We start from the raw sequence: 20,279 nt of genomic DNA, 5'->3' as shown, positions 1-20,279 counted from the left end.
ATCCCCCTGGAGCACGTGAAGGGGAAGGAAGCAGAACAATACAAGCAGACATCACCTGAAGTGCTTTGTGCTGTACTGCTGAGGGAAACATTGTAGTTGGAGGCACGAATGGATGACCAGGCACTAGTTGAAGGCAGCGTGGTGTTCAAAGATGAGGATGACCCTGCAACACAGAGAAGAGTCAGACACAGCACAGGCTTTCCCTGTGCACACTCAGGGCAGGGATGTGCACCCCGTGTCCCCATCCTCACCCACGGGCACGTGGTGGCAGCAGGAGCACAGCCCTGCATTCCTGCACGGCGGGGCTGCCGAGGCTCTGCTGCTCCCCGAGCCCTGGGCGTGCACAGCTGACACCAGCAGCACAGCCCTCACCCTGGCACAGCTCCTGCACTCTGCCCTGGCAGGCACAGCACCAGGGACAAACCAGGAGGGGAGCACGCAGCAAACACATCCCAGACACACAGCACAAGGGGAACCGTGAGGGCAGCAAGGAGGGAACACAGAGGACCAACCAGGAGGGGAGCAAGGAGGGAATACAGGGGGTAAACCAGAGAGGAGCAAGGAGGGAACACAAGGGGTAAACCAGAGAGGAGCAAGGAGGGAACATGAGGGACAAACCAGGAGGGGAGCAAGGAGGGAACACAGAGGAACAACCAGGAGGGGAGCAAGGAGGGAATACAGGGGGTAAACCAGAGAGGAGCAAGGAGGGAACACAGGGGATAAACCAGGAGGGGAGCAAGGAGAGAACACAAGGGACAAACCAGGAGGGGAGCAAGGAGGGAACACAAGGGATAAACCAGAGAGGAGCAAGGAGGGAACACAAGGGATAAACCAGGAGGGGAGCAAGGAAGGAACACAAGGGATAAACTAGGAGAGGAGCAAGGAGAGAACACAGGGGATAAACCAGGAGGGGAGCAAGGAGGGAACGAGGAGCAAGGAGGGAACAAAAGGGATAAACCAGAGAGGAGCAAGGAAGGAATACAGGGGATAAACCAGAGAGGAGCAAGGAGGGAACACAGGGGATAAACCAGGAGGGGAGCAAGGAGGGAACACAAGGGATAAACCAGGAGGGGAGCAAGGAGGGAACACAGAGGAACAGCCAGGAGGGGAGCAAGGAGGGAACACAAGGGATAAACCAGGAGAGGAGCACCCAGCAAACACATCCCAAGCCCACAGCACAAGGGACAAACCAGGAAGGGAGCACCCAGCAAACATCACAAGAGCAGAGGGAAGGTCACACAGGACTCCCCAGCACTGAGCATACCACTGTTCCTGTCCCTGAGGTGGTCAACTTCCCGCACAGTATTAATTGAGAGATTGTTTATGACACTGCCAGGAGTGACGTAAGGGTCAGTTTCGGGGTCGATGTTTGGATAACCTTTCCATGGCTCACCAGGGCGAAACTCTAGGAATACAGATGCAGGAAAGAAGCTTATTTTCACTACATTTTTACAAAGGAAACGTCTGTCTAAACAATACATCTCCTAACGACTGAAAACCCAAAACCTTTTAAGCATTTCATTTACTTGACTTAGCCATCACTTTGTCAATTTAATTTCTGGTTTCCCTGGCAGATACACTTCCCTCAGTGCAATAAAAGTGCCACTGTCCATTTCCATCTGCTGAGAAGGCCCCAGGTGCCCCCGTGGCCGGGCAGGGCAGTACCTGGGGGCCAGTTAACACTGCTAGAGCCATTAGGCGATTTGGCACGGGGCCAGCCGTCCCCAATGGAGCCGGGAGGACTGGCTGGGGAGTTACTGCTGTTCAGAAAGTCGTAAGGAACAAACGGAGAATCCTCCAGCCTGAAACCACTTGAAATAGCACCTGTGAAAAAAAGAAAAAAATAGCGGTCAAGTATTTCTCATGGCTGGTTTTTATATCCCTATATTGATATATATATAAATCATGCCCTTGTAAATCATTCATGAAATGTACAGCAGCACGCTGTCCTCCTGTGATCCAAGTTATACTGGAGATCATACAGGAGAGTGTGACTCAAAATGAAACATGTCTGAGTAATTCAGGAGAAAACTGTAAGAACAATCTCCCGTGAAACCCCTTCACATATACTCAAAGTAACATGTGTTCAACCCGAGTAAAGCATTAATTCCAGAGGTAAGAGCATTCTGTGGGACCCCACTTGACTAACAGGGTTCTGTGGTGGGAGAGCTCATGAAAGAAACAGCTACAACATGTGAAGGATCTTCAGCCACTGCAAAGCCCTGTAGATTCTATTCCTGCTTTTGGGAGGCAAAAAAATTAATTTAAAAATCCCCAGAGACAGAGAAAGCAACGGTTTAAAAGTTGTCAGAAGCAAAGCCAGTTCTGCTGCAGTTCTGAGTGAACCAGGGATTGCATGAGACACAGAAATTCCTGGCTCTGGTCAGAAAACATCACCTACAGGTAAAGCAACACCACCACTGCCTGTGGCAACAGCAGGAGGGGCTCAGCAGGGCAGCTGCAGGCAACGGCCACTGCAGGCTACCAGAGGCAGCTCAGAGCAGCAAAGCAGCTGATGCACCTAAAAATACCCCCAGCATCTGAGACTGAACAGTAACAGGAGACTGGGGACATTTATAACTATCTTTAGACACAGATTCTTGGGCTATAGACTCAAATTTTAACTGGATGATTTCAAGCAACTGAAACAGCTGAAATGTCATATGAATCTTGATTACTGGAATGAAACACGAAGCAACCAAGTTCACCTCCTCTAAAACTAAGGACAGCAAGGGTACCAAGTCTGGCCCTTCTAAGCTCTTCCCAATTTTAGAATGCAAACACAGACATTCATAACCAAAACCTGCCAGTAAAAATGTCAGCCATGCCCAGAATGCAGTAAATCCCCCAAAATCACCTTAGGACAGAAGGGTGGTGGGAGAGAAAACCTGAAAACCAAGCTTTTGGCTCAAAAATATATGAAGCATTCCACTGGAGATTAAGGTAAAGCTAGTATCAACAGTCAGTTACAGAAAAGTCTGGTTAAAAAATGAATTCTGTAGAATGTTTCTACTAATCTCATCACGAGATCATTCTGTGAGCACAGTCAGCAAAGCTGTGGCTGCTGTGGCAGACAAGCAGCAAGCTGGCACAGACAGCACAACAGAAACTGTGACACAGGGGTTACAACCACAGCCCAAACCAACTCTGCAAACCTGCAGTGACAGCCAGAACCCCGAGGCTGACCTGCCTCAGGTGCTGCTCAGGGAATGCTGGACATACCATGTTTGCTGGAGTTCTGATCCAAGGATGTGTTCATAGAAATGCTGTCGACTGTAGTCCATTTCCTCAGCCGAGATTGTGGCTCTTTAATACTGCTCATATCCAGGTTTACATTCAAGTTTGAGTTCATTCCTGAAAGCACACACATTGTGAGACACAGACCCAAGCTCTCCCTCTGCTCATCACCACTGCTGCCCCAGAAAGCACCGAAGAGCACGTTACCATGGTTATGGCATGCTTCCATCTCTGGGTCTCAGGAACATTCTAGCACTTAAACCAGGGGCCTCTCTGCACACAGAAGCTAAGCTGAGCAATGCAAAGCACCCCCAAGTTCTCAGCTCATGTCTTCATGCAAAAATGTCAGTGGAAGAAGACATCAGGAAGTTAAGGGAAACTAAAATGTGAATTTTTAAAATAGGGGGCACACAGAACTGGTTGTGAGCTGCTGTAGCTGTGCTCTGTACCTCAGATGTTTCTCTGCCAGAGAATCAAGACAATGCCAACCCAAACCAGCTCAAACACCTGGAAGAACCAGGCTCTTCTGGGCTTGGACAACGTGCCCACATTTTTGACCTTGGCATGCCTGCTCCCTTTCAGGTCTGTAAGAACCCTGAACTCACAACTCTACCTGGGACCTTTCCAGCCCTTCATATCTATTCACTTCTTCTCTGAAAACAAACCACTACAAAGGCTTAACCTGAGAACAGAAACATACAGGAAGCTTCTCATATGTCTCCTAGAGACACCTTCCTCCAGCACTGGAAACAGCAAGGGCTTCCTCCTGCTCCTGAGTGCACATTCTCAGCCTGAAAGAACATGTCTCCTAGAGACACCTTCCTTCAGCAAGGGCTTCCTCCTGCTCCTGAGTGCACATTCTCAGCCTGAAAGAAACTGGTTTACTTTCTGAGGGGTTTTTGTTTGTTTTTCTTAAAGGCAAGAGCAAGAGCTGGTGCCAGAAAAGCCTCCTCTTTAAATGCCTCATGAAAGTGCTTGGAACAGGATGGAGTTTTAAGAAATGTAACAACTATCAATAGCTCAAACAGAAAAAAAGGGAAGTCCAGCTGATCCTGTTTCTAACACCTCCCTCTGGCATTCTGCTGTTGTCAGAGCAGTAACTCTGCAGCACAGTAACCTTCCCTCTACCTCTGGAGAAGCTGCAGAGACCAGACCTCTGAGAGAAGGCTAAGAAAGAGCCCAGGCTGGCAGAGGGGCACATCTGTGACCAGGCCAATGCCAGCCCCAGCAGGCACAGCCCTGTCACAGTTCTGATGGGACACGTTGGGCTGAGTAATGGATACCAGTCCCTGGATGTAATCCATAATTTAAACACTCTTCCCAGAAGTAATTCTTCATATCCTACTGTGGAAGACTTGCTATTATTTGCATCAGTTATACTATTAGTTATAGTATACTCAATAGTAGTTATTAGTTATATCAGTTATAATCACTACAAAGGTTGTTTTTATTAACAGAAATACTTAATTCTATAATGAACTGGGATGTGAGTGCAGAACTGGTCAGGGAGAGAAAAGGATGCTGTGACCCCAGTCTCTACTCTGGGTGAGTATCTAGTGAATCCTGACAAATCCCTTCCCTGGAATGGAAACAGAACCTCCTTGCTCTGCCTGCTGGGCCTCCTGACACTGTTGTGGGAGCACAGAGGAAACAACAAACCCACAGGATTTTCCAGGAGAGCTGGGCAAGGTGAGCTCCCTCCCACACAGCTACACCACCAGGCTGCTCTGGAGGGGACACCAGCTCTCCTCTGCACTCAGCTCTTCACTAAGGGGGAAGAAATTCCAGCAACATGCTCTTCCTACCCTTCAGCCTTCATGTGAGGACTGAGGGTGGCTCTGTGTGCTGAGCAGAGGGACCCCAAACAATTCCTGTGTATCCTGAGGCATCTCAAAGCAGCCTCACACACAGGGCAGGCTCCTGAGACAGGGCCATGACTCATGTGAGAGCAGCTGTGGGGCAGTACACAACAACTCCAGCTCAAGGAATGAAACACAAAGGAGCCTGACCTGGGCAGGATGCCACCCCTCAGCAGACTTTGGTGAGAAAGTGAAATATGCCTTTCCTTAGAGCTAACACAGTGTCTCCAACAGCTAAAAAACTTCCTTTGTATGCCTTGCAGAACTGGACATTGATGCCAATCATCACCAGCAGCTCTGAAGCAGCAGCTGGACTTGAGGCTGGCCCCAAGCCACCCCCAGTGTGGCACTGTCCTGGCCAGTGCCACTCTGCCTGCAAGCACAGGGAGCTCAGCTGCATGGCCAGGAAACAAACTTCCCTGCAGAGGCCAGTGGGAATGCAATCAGCCCAACAGAAATGACCCAATTAGAATAAAAGAGAAGAAAAGCAAAAATGAAGGGGAGGAAAGAAATGGGGGTAAGGAGCAGAGGTACATGGTAAACAGCTGTAGTAAGATAGCATTAAAAAGGGACCTAAAGTAAGAAGAAAATATACAAGCCTGGAATTTCTGAAGTAGAAATTGGACAGAAGCCTGAAAACGTAGGGAGAAAGAAACAGGAGATGTTTGTATTTATAAATGTTCAGACATTTTGCCTAATGAGACAACAATTCTTTAAAAATGCAAAGCCAAAAGCTTTCTTTCCTGGCCAAAACCACTAACAGGCAAAGGGACTGTTCTACCTTTGCAATTCTAGAGCCACTGAAAGCATTTTTGAAATCCCAAGAAATGTGTGTACATCAATGGATTCTTTGCATGGATTCTACTTCTTAAAATCCTTTAGCTCCAGGAATCAGGACTTTTTATCACCCTGGGGATGCAGAGGACAAAGGGAGCACTAAAAGGAGCCTGTCATTCCTCAGGACTGTAAAATATTCTGTACTGAGACAGGGACACTCACTGGGAATGAGAGTACTTGGGGAACAGCTATTTGGTGAGCAAGGATAACCCCACACAGAATTACTGCTTCCACTAAAATGGGAAGTACAGGGTTACAGTCACTTTCCAGGAGGAGGCAAGGGGGAAAGTGGGGCTGTGTGTCACACAAACACTGGCTGACTGCAGGGCACTCACCTATAGGGAAGCTGCTGAATGCATTGATTGGTGAGGGCCCTTTCTGCAGCTCAGGAGTAGTGTGGGGCATGACATTCTCAAGGAAGGATTTCATGGAGGGCTGATGGAGTGACTGCTGTTGAGAGGGTGGAGTTTGCTGCTTCATTAACAGGTTTGGATCAAGCTGACGGGACTGTTGCATCATCTGTTGCTGCATACTAAGAGATCGACCCTTAAAAAAAGCACAGCAGTTACCACACCAATGAGCAGAAGCTTTCCATGTTTTGAGAAGGAGGATGAAATGCACCTCTGTGCCCTGTGCATCCTGCTCAGCCAAACCCCAGCACCCAGTCCCTCCCCTAAAGCCCGTCCAACCCGACCACCCCTGCCCGCCTCAGAGCGAGAAACGCAGCTCAGGACGAAAAGCAGCTCTCAGCAGAGTCTGAGAAGTGAGAACCAGGAGGTTTCCTTACCTGCTGCTCCTGCTGCTGCCGACCCCCAGAAGGCACACTCCTCTGGGGCTGCGCCTTCTGCTGCTGAGCCAGCAGCCGCTGCGAGACAGGCCAGGGTTAGAACGGGGCACGCAGCGGGCTGCGCTCACTCACACACAGCCAGCAGCCAGCTCACCTGTAACTGGGAGATCTGGGAAAGCTGGTTTAACTGGGACAGTTGATTCAACATGGCTACCTGTTGCGGGCCAAAAAGTGGGCTCAGGCCACCGCTGTTTGGTGCATACTTCAGTAATGATACTGGAACCTGCAACACACACCAGGGCCAAAGGCAACTGTCACGGCTCTGCTCGGTCCAGCATGTGCAGAATACCTCTGGTCAACAGAGGCCTGGTTTCACCAAGCCAAATATGTTCCCAAATATTTACAGAATAAATATCAGCAACACCAAGAAACAAGGAACAATTTTCTGGAGCAGCGTTGAGATAGTTCGTACACAGAGTGTTTTCTGTATCACTTACCTGAGGGGATAGTAATGGAGGAGGCACTTGAGCACGTGGATTAGGCTGAGATGAATTAAGAGGTTGTGCTGGAGGCTGCTGCATGCTCCTGGGCTGTGCTGCTATATTCCCAACACCAAACACACTGGGATTGCCATTCTGGGGAAAGGATGGGCAGTCGGTGACAGAAAACCTCTTGGGCTGCTTCTCCCACCCCACACATTTCAATCACAAGTTAAACAGGTATCGATTACACAAGCAGCTACAATGTTATATCAAAAGGCATTAAATGCTGTAAGTAACACACCAAGGATATGCACGCAGCCTTACCTGTCTAACAGAATTCAAGCTTTGCATACCCAGCCCTGCTAGGGAGCCCAGGGCTTGGTTAGGTAGTGCATTATTTGAAGGGGGAAGCTTCATGTTTTGATTGGACATAAACTGCATGTTTTGGGACTCGTCTGCTACAATGCCATCCTGATGGGACAGACAAACCGAGGCGCAACAACCAGCCAGCAAGCAAGCAGAAGGGAGAAACCATTGCAGGAGCAGAAGGGAAGAGTCACAGGACAGTCCAGCACCAGCAGGAAATAGGCAGAAAACAAAAGAGATCAGGTTAGTCATCGGCACCGCCAAGGGCTACAGAGAGTGCTTAGTACTGTGTGTCAGTGAGTTAACCAGAACATTCCATGGAGTGACCAGCCCGCCCTCAGCCCCTGCAGCACCTGCAGAAGGCTGGGCAGCACGCAGGTCACTGCTCAGGACATGCTGAAGGAGCTCAGTCCCCACAGGGACCCCACTGACCTTATCGAAGTAAGGACCGCGATCCATGGAAGACTCTTTGGGAATTTGGGGACGAGAACCAGGGCCTTTTCCAACCACACGATTGTAATCTCCCACGCCCAGGCCGTGCTTGTCCATCTCCAGCCGCTTGTCCTGCAGTAACCCTGGGGACACAGAGGTGGCTGCACACCCTGGGGCCTGCAGCCACAGCCCCAGCAGCGAGCTGCAGAGCTGAGCTGAGCCGAGCCGAGCCTGGGCAGGACACCCCTGAACACACAGCACCCCAGCTCTGCCTCGCTGGGCTTCACTGGGACAGAAACCCTGGGCACCAAGAACTGCAGACAACTGAGGCCTGGGATCACCACCAACACCCTCTGCAAGGCTTCACACAGATACTGCTGTCAGCTGGCTCTTAAAACCAAGAATGGATAAGTGTTTAAACTTGCAATGATTCAAATATCAGGCTTGCTATTAATACTGAAATCGAAAACTCAAAGAACAATTCCTTCACCCGAAAGACTCTGAGCCCCAAAGTGAAAATACCCAATTTTGAATAAGGAGAGAGTAACTACACTAAAAACTACAATGTTGCAATGTTTAGTTTTAGTTAAACAGTCTATCATCATAGTACACTGTTATTAATGTATTAAGAATTATCTTTCATTTGCTAAAGAAAGATTAACAGTGAATGGAATCAAATAAACTGCAACTGCTCCCGAGTAATTTTACACTCAGGTTTAAACATTTCTAAAATAACTGTTCAGTACTAATTCAGTTCTTAGAACTGAACACAGGTTTCCAAGAATGAACCCAACGAGCCAGTGTGGGATTTGGTAAGTTTCTGTTTATACTCAGTGGAGGTGCCCAGAGGGCAATCTAGATACTTCTATTGCAAGAAACAAACCCACCACACCCTGAAAACATCCTCTCATGTCAGTTCAACACATATAAATATGAATAAGCTCAGTTTGATACGTGGCCAATATTCCTATAGCAACCAGGTGACTGTGTGTGCAGCATTACTCACACACACAAATACTCTTCTCTACAAGGACATTCCTTCTCTTTAGGGAAATACATACTTGACTATATATTGCTATATATACGCTGCATATCATTTCAAAAATGTAATTTACAGAAGGATATCAGGTAAAAGAGAGTATGGAAGAAAAAGCAATAAAGCCCAGCTCGGTTCTGCTGCTCTTACCTCCAGACATGTCCATCTTATTGCTCTGTATGGTTTCTTCTGGTGATTCTCTCTGAAGTAATAAAATAAATCACAGTTATTTAATAATAACAATTTTAAGATAAAACAAAGAGATCCCTGCACACTATTGCAAATCAAAACTGCAAGAAGAAGAATCAAGACAATCAGGTGCTACTTTAAAGCATTTCCTCCCTTCAGTTGCTATCCAGTCAAGAACAGCTTCCCTCACCAGAACCCCCAGTAAATGCAGTAAAGCCTCAGGCTGTGGGATGAATACCTGTAGTGGTTACAAAACCACTTTTCATCAATAAAGAGGTCCTTTTGCAATGAGAATGCACAGAAAAGGGATGGGTGACAGGGGAGACAAACACAAGTAAAAAGAAAACCACAATGCAAATGAACACTTGGCAATTGAGCATTTCAATGTCTGCACATTGTAACAAGCCCTGTGGAAAGGCAGCAAAGCCAGACAGAGACAAATACTTACTGAAAAACTGAGATTTGTGAATTGCTTAATGAATGGATTGATCCATGTTTCATCTTGCTTATTTCCACCTTTCATCATTCCCTTAAAAACAGAAAGGAATTCCTGTGATACTCAGATCTGACTTTAATTACATCACAGTGTAAAGAATGACAATTAAAGTGTACTGTGCAAGTGCAGCAATCCCTTCTGACTCAGCTTTCAGAAATGACTGCAAGCCTTGCCCCGAGCTGCTCCTCACCTTTGTGGGCATTTTCTTCATGTAGGGTGGCCAGTTTAACGAGGGGTTAGCTTCTTGTGAGGAACTGCTGTTCCACATTCCGATCTCCACATCCTCCTCTTCCTCCCAGCTGGTCTGACGACTGCCACTCAAGGGCATGTCATCTCCACACCAACTATCTTGCATAGATTTAGGCCCTGGTGGTGAAAAAACCCGGCAGTGAACATTCCAGCAGCAGCTCCAAGAAACAGCTCGGAGCCTACTGCAAGGTAACAACCCCTGGAAAACACGAAGCCTCCAGAGAGGGATGTCACCCTTCTGAAGCACGCTGAGGGCACTCACCAGGCTTGTTTGGAGGCTGCTGGCCAAGAGAAGCGTTTCCCCAGCCAGAGGTGCCTCCTGCCTCACTGACAGGCTCTCCCCAGCTCGTACCAGTGTCCATGGGCTTGCCCCACGCCGCCGTCCCGTTGTCTACAGTGGTGGCTGGAGCAGAAGGCTCTCCCCAACCTGTGCAAAGCAGGGTGAGTTATTGGCATCGCTCTGAACGGGATTTTAAAGCTGCCTAAAAGAGACTCAAGTGTTTTGCCTTTTCTATATGCTTAACATGCAGTAAAAAGCGCGTGAGCACGTGTTTCTATTTTGTGTGAGGGTCATTGTTACAACTGCAAGATGTTCCATTAATAAAAGTAATCACAAAAATACAAATTTTGTATTTACAGAATTACATTCTGATAATACAAATTTCTAAGATGCTAAGCTAAGAGCTGCTTGTTACATGTAACTGACCCCATCTGGCACTTGAAAAAGAGACACAGCACAAAATACTTCCTATATCCCATTTAGTTCTTCTCCAAAATCATTATTTACTGCTCATGAAGATACAAGACCAGGAAGTCTGATACCAAATCCTTATAAACCCATCACCCCTCATTCTGTCCTGCAGAAGCTCAACATGCTTCTGTTTCTTGAAGGCTCATTGGCAAAATTAAATTTTATCTGGTTTCGAATAATTTAGGAAAGTATCTAAATTCTTAAACACTATTTTAAGTATTTTCTCTGTGTTCCCACTCCCCAGAACTCAAGCAGAGCTGTTTAGCCCTTATTACTGCAGCTATTTAAAACTAGAGCAGATCTCCCAATCTGTACAAACACATCAATGCTCTGTGACAATGCTGTTCATTTCTTTAACAGAAACTACACTTCATTGCCACTTTGCCCTTTCTACTTTGAAACTAAAATATTGTTCTAAGAAGCAAGACTAAAAAAGAGCTTTACAGTCAAGAGAAAACACAAATCTGGGTAAAAGCCAGGCTTACCAGAACCCGAACTGCTCTCCTTGCTAGACATGGCACTTGAAGACAGTAGCTGCGGGTGTACCTGTGCTTGCTGGTCTGAACTGCTGCTACTGTTAGGGACGTTTTTATTCCACATATTCACATTTTTGTAGTTGTATTTGCTCGGATCACCCCAAGCAGAAGTTCCATCATCAATCTCCATCTTCCGGCGAATGGATTCGGGGGATGGCTCCTCCCAGCCCGTGGGCTCTTCCTCCTTTGCTGGGGCTGGCATTGGCCCCCCCAGCCAGCCGGACCCCGGGGGTTTGCTCGTGCCAGACTGGGCTCCCCAAGAGCCAACATCTTGTTTGTTCCACTCAGGAGAGTTGACTGGCTTTGACGAGTCCCCCCAGACTTGAGGCTGATTGGATTTCGGAGGGTCTCCCCAGCCCTGGCTCTGATTAGACTTGGCAGGCTCATCCCATCCTGAAGAGCTGTTTGGGGTTGCGTTGTTGCCTCCCCAAGTAACAGAATTTGATTTACCTGGCTCGTTCCAACCAGACACCGACCTGTCGCTGTTGCTGCCTCCAGAACTGGATTTCTTTGCCTCACCCCAGTGGTTACTTCTGGAGTTTTCACCCCAGCTATCACCAGCAGACACTGCCCAACCCTGGCTGGCCTTCTGTCCATCTCCCCATCCCTGCTTCATCTTCGGTGTGTCATTCCAGGATGACTTTTCTTCTTTGCCACTTCCCCATGATTGATTGCTCTTGACCATTACTGTAGCAGCAGAATCTTCTTCCCACCCCCCTTGGCTGTTTGACCCTTTGGAGTCTCCCCACCTTGTAGCAGACTTTGGATCTCCCCACCCCGATACAGATGAGGTATCGTTATTATTAGGGCTAGGTCTATCCACACACCCCCCTGAGCTGGAAGTCTGTGTCACAGAGCCCCCCCAGGCCTCTGTCCCATTGTCAGTTTTTCTTTCACCCCTCGGTGACGTTTCGGTATCCCAGGCAGTGTTCTGCTTGATTGGAGTCTGTCCCCAACCAGAGTTGGAAAGGACACGCGGATCTAGGTCAGTTCTGTTCACTATGCTTTGGAGTAACGTGTGCTGGTCGACTTTCCTCCTCTCTCGGTTCTGGCCCTCCGTAGCTGCTCTGTCCTCGTGGCACCCGGCGCTCTCCGAGCTCCCCTCGCTGTCCCCCGTACCTGTTTTGGCCCACGTGCTGCTCTGCTCAGCCATCTGCGAGGCAGCAGAGCTCTGGCTGTTGAGCTCCTCCTCCTCAGCAGACTTCCATCCATTTGTAAACTTCCTGCTGTTTCCATTGACGCCTTCATTGGAATGCTGGCCGCTGGGCAGTTTGCTCCATTCCCCGTTGGAAATGTTGGTGCCAGCGTTTTGTGCGGGGCTGCCCCATCCTCTTCTGCTCCCGCCGGCACCGGCACCGCTCCCGTTTCCCCACGGCACGTTCTGGGAGCCGACCGTCCCTGCCTCCCACACCCCTCCGCCTTTACTCCCGTTGATTTGAAAGTTAGTGCTGCCAGGCCCGCTGCCGCCCGGCTGCATTAGAGTTGCATTCACAGTGTCACCATTAGCTTGGCTGTTTGGGCCTGGACATTTGTCTCCAGAGTAACTAGAACCATAGGCACCCCAGGTAGTACCGTAAGAGCCGCCAGTTTTGGCCTCACCGTTGCTCAGGTGAGAGATGGAAGTGCCGTTTGCCACTGGAGAGGCCTGAATCTGAGAATGATTCATTGTGCTCACGCGCCAGGCCCCGGGCCCTGCGGTGTTGGGCAGCTCGTTCATCTGCACCGAACCAGCAGAGTTTGGTAAACTAGAGGTCATAAAGTTAGTAGTGTTATTTGGTCCATTCATTTCAGTGTTAAGGTTTTGAGGTTGCCCACTGAATGAAACATTCCTTGTACCATTTACTTCAGAATCACAGCTTTCCTGAAGGCTTCCCCAGGAACCGTGGGCTGAGCCACCCACTTTCGAGTTAATACTCTGGCTGTTGGCCATCTGACCTATGGTACTGCACTGAATGCTTGTGCCAGGACTCCCACTCCCCACGGACCCTTTCAGGGCATGTCCACTGTTCTCCAACACGGACCAGGCACCATGGCTGCCATTTGAATTCAAAGTGCTTGGATTTAACCCTCCATTTGATGAAGAGCTTATGGTGCCCCAAGCATTCATTCTATTGTTGCTACTTTCAGATTTGCTGTCAGGAGCATCCACAGAAACTTGACATGTGCTTATTATGGACCCGTGGGACAACCCCCACGGCCCATTAATACTTCCATTGCCCACATTATTGCTGTTGCTACCAACCACAAACTTATTCTGAGACCCATGTCCGAGGCCGTTGCGAATGCCATCGCCTTCTCCTGCTGTGCTCCCTGAAGCCATGATAACGAGGTTCCGCTCCGACCCAGAGCTGGAGGCAGAGTCAGTGTCCATACATTCTGAAGTCAGCTCTGGGTCACTGCCAGTGATTGATGGCCATGCTTCTTTGTCAGAGCCGTCTACGATAACTTTATCCCAGTTTGTGCTGGAGTCGCTATTTGAAGAGACTGGTCCCCAGTGAGAATTTTCATAATGGGATCCTAGACCACTGTGGTTCAGATCTAAAATGAAGAAGGAAAGCCCAAGAGCATTATTATGAGTTTAGTATTATTGCTTCATTAAGTGGAAGAGGAAAAAAAAAAAAGTATAAAGATATTAAGCCAGGAATTATTTTGCTTATTATTTTGCTTCTGTTAAAACTACAGTCATGGAAAGTGACAGAGCAAGCTCTAAGTACAGCTGCCCAAAGGCTGCCACACACAACCCACAACACCTCCCAGCATGCAGAGTGCCCTCACAAAAACCTCAGAAAACTTTAGACTCCTAAAGCTTTTTCTTCCTTCCATTTTAAAAAAGAATACTCTGTATCACCACATACAAACTATTTTCTGAAACACATATACATATTAAAAACCACAATATAAATACAACCCGAAAACACACCAAAAGGCAGAAATTGCAAGAGGACATGGCCCTGGCCTCGCAGTACCAACTGCTGTGTGACAGCAGCCACAGAGCACACACCTTCCCAGCCTGGTTACAGACATTGTGTAGGAGTCTTCAGTACAGGCTGTTCAAGGTCTTTTCTTTTATACAACAGCAGCTTGGCACAAAAAGCACAAGACCCATCTGAAGTTCTGCTTTCAGAACACACTGATGCACAAGCCTGTTTTTAATCAATTTTTAATCAATGTCAGTATTACTATCCTACAGTGAAACAGAACTGTGTGCAAGACCCTGGCCCCAGAGCTGGAGCAGCACAGGGCAGGGATCACCCACTGCTCCTGAGCCCCTGGCTCTCAGCTGAGCTCCCCTGGGACATCGAGGTGAGGAACAAGGATGGGCTCAGCAGCTTGCACCAGGAGGAGTGGCAGAGCCCTCAGCAGGCACCCAGAGTGCTGTGATGGTGTGTGGCAGTGGCACAGTGCTGCAGAGCCACCAGCAGCACCCCTGGGAGAGCCAGGACTCAGCTGAGCACAGCCCAGAGCCTGCCCATTGGTGTGGCACCACAAGGACACTGGCGTGGCTGAACAACTGCCCAACAACTTCAAGGCTCCAGCTCTCACCTCGTATTTTAAAAAAGGACATTTATCCTGCACTAAGGGACTGATCAAAGAGCTGTGTGCACTCACAGGAGTGAGAGAACCAATGGCACAGAACAAGATCCTGATCACACAAACTCCATCCCAGGAACAGCATCCCTTTTTAAAGCAACACAAAGGCCCACAGATGGCAAACAGCCTGAATTCAGCACTGAGAGATACAGGTTAGGACTACAAGTCAGAGGGAAATGGTAAAACCAACTCTAATTTGCACAGCAGCAGAATACATAAAGAAAGCTTGCATTTATTCCAGCTCTGTTACCCTAATTTAGCTGTGTCACAGTTTGTGCAGAGCCCATCCCCAGTCAGCACGCAGTGATTAACCTCCACTCAGCTGAATTTCTCCCATTAAATACACAACTACTTACACCAACAGTCTTTCTCCTGGACATAAACGTGTTAGTGATGTCTAGCATGAGCCACTGCTCTGGAACATTCCTACCTGAACCTCCCCAGCTTGTGAACTTCAGAGATTAAGGATACAAACACTGACCAAGCAGATACCAGCTCTGACTTTTTGTATCTGGCAGAGACCACAGAACACCCTAAAAACTGGAAGATGACAAGTGACAACACCCTGCATTTGGTGCACAGCACAGGGAGCCAAAACAGCCTACTCCTGCTTTTCTTCCCAAAACTATTTAAAGTTGCAACTGAACTTTTGCTGCTTAAATCCTTGACAAAAAAACATTTATACAAACCCAAGTTTCTTAAAATTCTGTAATCTGCTAAGATTGCTTTCCAGCTATGTGTTATCCTGCAGGAAACATTTGCAAAAAACTGCACGTATTTTAAAAAGCAGTTTGTCATCACATGGGCTAAAATAAACAGGACTGAGAAGCGTAAATTAAGAAATACCTGAATCTTGCACCCTCTGCCTCCTTTTCCTGCTCCAGCACAGCTGGCACCCCCAGACTGTCAATACCATACCTTGCCAAGCACTGCACCTCTGGGCCTCATGAACAAATGCATTTCAGTAAATACAGTCCTGAGCTTTTAGCAAACGATCAAGACATGATTTCCTCCACAGTGTGACACGTCTCTGATGGGAAGCACAAGCTTGCACAGTTTATTCAATACCACAAGAGGCAGGTCAGCATGGAAGCACAAACAAAAAAACCCAAAAAAACAGTATCTTAAAGCTAAGGTGACAAAAACTCTTATCATGAATTCTGACTTAATTAGAAAATTAAAAATGTTAAACCAAATTAGTATGCAATGGCACAGAGAAAGCATACTGCAATCATCCACACACCCATGCCAATGAAAAGCATAAGCCAAAGAATAAAAATAAAAATGAAAAAATCAGACAAAATTGGGTGAAACACGTAACCACCACAAACACGTAGTGCAAAAGCAGGTGAGATGGAAGTAGCTAACCTGACTGGTTAGGGGAGTGGCTCACCAAGTCCCGAATGGGAGGCATGCCTACAAAAAAAAGCAAGAAAATCACAGAAGTGTTACTTCAGCAAATGAGAGAACAGTCCCCAAAGCACTCACTGCTGTAAAGCCAGTCCTTAGACCCCTTCTCCAGGACAGGTTTCTCTCAGTCTCTCTGTCTGCTCTGAATCACGTTCCCCACACAGGGAGCAGGGACATGGCAACAAACTCAGCCTGGGGACGTGAGAATTAGCAATTCTGCTGCTTTTGTGACACATTTCAATTACAACCTACTTGTTACACGTTTGACATTTAATGAACCCATTCAATGTGTCCTTAAAAGTTTGATTTATACAAAAAAGAGGATATAGTCAGTGAAACCAAAACCAGCTCATTTCGGACTCTACTGACTGAGAAGCTGAGCAGTGAAGCAGAGAAGTTTTCAGCCCTGAAACTTCAGCAAGTTCCTCTCCCTGCTCTGAACAGCACATTTGCTCCACCTCCAAGTCAGGACTGTGCTGCCTGCCTGAGAAAACAGCAACGTCTGAGGATGGCTCTAAGCACATGCACAACAACCCTTCATCTGCCCCTTCCACACCCTGCTCCTCCCCTGTGCCACACAGGCACCCGACAGAATCTAACTCCATCTTTCAAACCCACACATTTTACACTGGAGACCGTGACTCTCACACTGAAGGCAACGTTCCCCAAAGGACTGCACCCTTCATCACTACTAACTGCAAATCCCAACTGCTCCCTCCTTCCCTGATCCTCCAGGAGCTGAGAACCATCCCCAGGTTACTGGAGGCACCTTTTGCTCCCAAGGGCTCTGGCTGGGACACAACTCTGTGGCTCTGCTGTGAGATGCACCAGGACAAAGGCAGATGGGAGGAATGCAAACTGGAGCCCTGCCAGGAGCTCAGTCCTGCTCTCCTGCTCTGCTCTGGCCACAGTCAAAGCAGATACTGCTGGAAATAATTCAACTCATGATCATGGAACAACCACCTGGTTATCCCAAGGTGTTCCAGAGCAGAGGTGAGCAAACACCAGGGCAGCAATCAACCCTGCCCTTCATGAGAAGCTTGCACATGGGGCATGTCAGTGAAGACATCAACTAAACTGGGAATGAAAGTGTCCTGATAAAGAGCTGCTTAGGGAGACTTCTAAAAATAACCATCTTGGCACTGGCCTGGATCTGTTTCAGGAACACTACAAGCCATGAGCTTCATTTATGTGTCTCTACTAAAAGAGCATGCCAAATGTCCTAAGAACAGCAGGAAAAACCCAGCCCACAGGCCTATCCCTTCTTCAGCTTTACTTCTGGACAAAGCACGTTGATTTTCCAAACAGGAGACAAACTGTTCACACAAAACACAAGTAAAGAGATGGGGTTTAGACCACTGATATAATTAAAAAATTATCCAACACCAATGACTTAAAATCTTAGCGTGCTCAGGGCAATTAAAGACTTTAAATTCAGCCTGCATCACCTGGCTTTTACAAAGCACCTGCCAAACCACAGCTGGAACTGGGGAGAGATCCTTTCAGGAATTACACACAAACCCACAGCCATTCCCAACTCCTGCAATTCTGACTTCAACACTTGAAGGCACAGTTTTTCTTTTAGCCCTAAAATACAGATGAGTCCCAGGAGCCACTGGTTTATCCATGGATATCCTGTCTATGCAAGCGACCTACAGATCACATGTCATCGGATTTTGGACTCCAGAGGGAACAGAGAGCACCTGGAGTTTCTGGGGGAGGCTGAGAGAGGAAGTGGGGAGAGTGAGTGGAACTGAGACAGGCAAATGACAACAGCATTTCCTTTCAGATACAAAGGTGTCAGAAAACACCAGCCCTGCTGGATGGGGCACCTCACCAGTGCCAGAGCAGAGCTTGAAACCGGCACAGAAACCCAGCACAGAAAAATCATTTGCCTCTGTCTGAGTTTAGGAAGGAACACAACAACGCATCCAAGGTTATTATTCCTGGCTGTTATTCCTGGTTTCTCCAGGGAAGGAGACCTCCCAGGCACACGCATGGCACCAAGAGAGCAGAGCTGGGTGGCCAGCCCCAGGTGGCAGCTCTGAGCTCTGCTGGGACACACGGACACCAGGAGCAGAGCTCTGGCAGGAGCTGCAGCCAACACAGACCTTGCTAAGGTGACAGAGCGATGTGGCCAGCCCCTCTGTCCCTGCAGGACCCTGAGCCTCGCTCGACACGCACCCAAAGCACCAGGGGACTGCCCAGGGCAGCCCTGGCACTGCCCAGCCCGACAAAGCCACGCAAAGTGAGCAAACCTGGGACAAATGCCGCACAAAATGGGAATCCAGCCAATTAAACACTGGGCTGGTGTTCACACAGCTAACAGAGAACAGCACACAAATCCTCTGGATACAACTGGGACACTAATCAGGCTGTGCAAGCAGTAGTACTTCTCAAATTAGTTTATGTGTGAATTTTTATTTAAATCACCACTCTGATTTAAGTTACCTTGCTACACAACTTGAGCAGTAGAGTATGCATGCTGCAGGAAAAGTTTCACCTTAATGAAAGGTAACTTTAAACATCATACAGGCCAAGCAAAGAAAATAAGCTACTTAAAAATTACCTGCTGCAGTGGTAAAGAGTGCTATCAGTATGTTACAGAAATATACTGGAAAGTATAAAAAATAATATGGGAAACATTCCTCAAGGACTCAAGGATAAACTGCTTCCAGTGCTTTGTCTACTTTCATTTTTCAGATAACTGCAGTAATCAGAACAGCCCAAAGTTTAACTCAAACTTGAAATATCAAGGCTATTTTCAGGGTTTTATTCTTTTTTTCTTTTCTTTTTTGCTAAAGGGGCTGAGAGTCACACTCTTTATAGTCTATAAAACACTGATTTTGAGAAACACTGGGAATTCAGTAAAGTCACAGAATAACTATTTGTCGGAAAAAGTTACATCATCACTGCTACCTGCACATCAAAATATAAATACAAGTATAAAAATAAGAAAGTATTAAGCATTGGTATGCTTTAATACCAAATCCCTTTGAGAAGCTAGATGCCTCACAGAAAGTTACTTTTTTCCAGACAAAAATAAATTACATTAATGTCCTGTAAAATTAACTGAGCTGCATGTTAGTGCAGTCACTGAACACACATCCTACACATGAACAGGCAAGTTCACCTGACTTAAAAGGCTATTTGAAAAAATGCATAACAAACCAAAATAACAAAAGATGATTGAACTTAAACAGCAGTAAAGGTAAAAGTGGATCCATTCTGTAATTACAACCAAGCTTCAGGAGAAAAAATGGAGAAAAACTCTGACCTGACAATCAAAGACAATTCTGATACCCTGAACAAGCTGTACCCTGGCTGGACCTCCAGGCAGGAAGTTAAAAATGAAAGCCAAGTCTCAAGGTGCTGTTAATCACAAAAAGAAATGTGCTGGAAGGAGCTCTGCAGACCACTCAGTTCCACTGCCATGGCAGGGACACCTCCCACTGTCCCAGGCTGCTCCAGCCCCAGTGTCCAGCCTGGCCTGGGCACTGCCAGGGATCCAGGGGCAGCCACAGCTGCTCTGGGCACCTGTGCCAGGGCTGCCCACCCTACAGGGAACAATTCCTTCCCAATATCCCACCTATCCCTGCCCTCTGGCAGTGGGAGCCATTCCCTGTGTCCTGTCCCTCCATCCCTTGTGAACAGTCTCTCTCCATCCTTCCTGTAGGCTCCCTTCAGGGACTGGAAGGCCAACATCAGGTCACCCCTGGTCTCTTCTCCAGGCTGAACAATCCCAGCTCCCCCAGCCTTCCCTCCCAGCAGAGCTGCTCCATCCCTCTGGTGTCTCCCTGGGTTGGTCCAGCAGCTCCATGCCCTCCCTGTGCTGGCCCAGCTCTGCAGGTGGGGTCTCACCTGAGTGGGGCAGAATGCCCGCTCCCCTGCTGCCCAGGCTGTGGCACCAGCCCATCTCTGGGATGTATCTAAAGACCTTTTTTCCTGGGATGTTCTACCAAAACTGGGCACGCCAGAGGTGCTCTGTACCACGGCCCTGCTGGGATAATGCTGAGGACAA

The 20,279-nt window shown here is 47.9% G+C and overlaps 1 protein-coding gene across 11 annotated transcripts in view; it reads right to left on the bottom strand.

The window, feature by feature from the left end:
* TNRC6A (trinucleotide repeat containing adaptor 6A) overlaps positions 1 to 20,279 on the bottom strand; it is a 42,955-nt gene that overhangs the window by 4,373 nt on the left and 18,303 nt on the right. For 7 of the 11 annotated variants that reach the window (XM_041401381.1, XM_041401374.1, XM_041401378.1 and 4 more), the window contains 16 exons: positions 16,217 to 16,264; positions 11,207 to 13,795; positions 10,233 to 10,397; positions 9,912 to 10,087; positions 9,674 to 9,754; positions 9,187 to 9,238; positions 8,001 to 8,143; positions 7,218 to 7,355; positions 6,875 to 7,003; positions 6,721 to 6,798; positions 6,269 to 6,479; positions 5,696 to 5,728; positions 3,223 to 3,354; positions 1,666 to 1,824; positions 1,265 to 1,405; positions 56 to 163 (listed from right to left, as the gene is read on the bottom strand). In XM_041401381.1, coding sequence (XP_041257315.1) covers positions 56 to 163; positions 1,265 to 1,405; positions 1,666 to 1,824; positions 3,223 to 3,354; positions 5,696 to 5,728; positions 6,269 to 6,479; positions 6,721 to 6,798; positions 6,875 to 7,003; positions 7,218 to 7,355; positions 8,001 to 8,143; positions 9,187 to 9,238; positions 9,674 to 9,754; positions 9,912 to 10,087; positions 10,233 to 10,397; positions 11,207 to 13,795; positions 16,217 to 16,264 — 4,383 coding nt within the window. The remainder of the gene's footprint in view (positions 1 to 55; positions 164 to 1,264; positions 1,406 to 1,665; positions 1,825 to 3,222; positions 3,355 to 5,695; positions 5,729 to 6,268; positions 6,480 to 6,720; positions 6,799 to 6,874; positions 7,004 to 7,217; positions 7,356 to 8,000; positions 8,144 to 9,186; positions 9,239 to 9,673; positions 9,755 to 9,911; positions 10,088 to 10,232; positions 10,398 to 11,206; positions 13,796 to 16,216; positions 16,265 to 20,279) is intronic. The other 4 variants (XM_041401375.1, XM_041401377.1, XM_041401379.1 and 1 more) reach the window with 3 other exon arrangements.

This window comes from Onychostruthus taczanowskii, unplaced genomic scaffold (assembly GCF_017590055.1).
Source record: "Onychostruthus taczanowskii isolate IOZ18803 unplaced genomic scaffold, ASM1759005v1 scaffold19, whole genome shotgun sequence".
Lineage (NCBI taxonomy): Eukaryota > Metazoa > Chordata > Aves > Passeriformes > Passeridae > Onychostruthus > Onychostruthus taczanowskii.
Note: the sequence above shows the minus strand (reverse complement) of the source record. Positions and strands in the feature narration are given on the sequence as shown.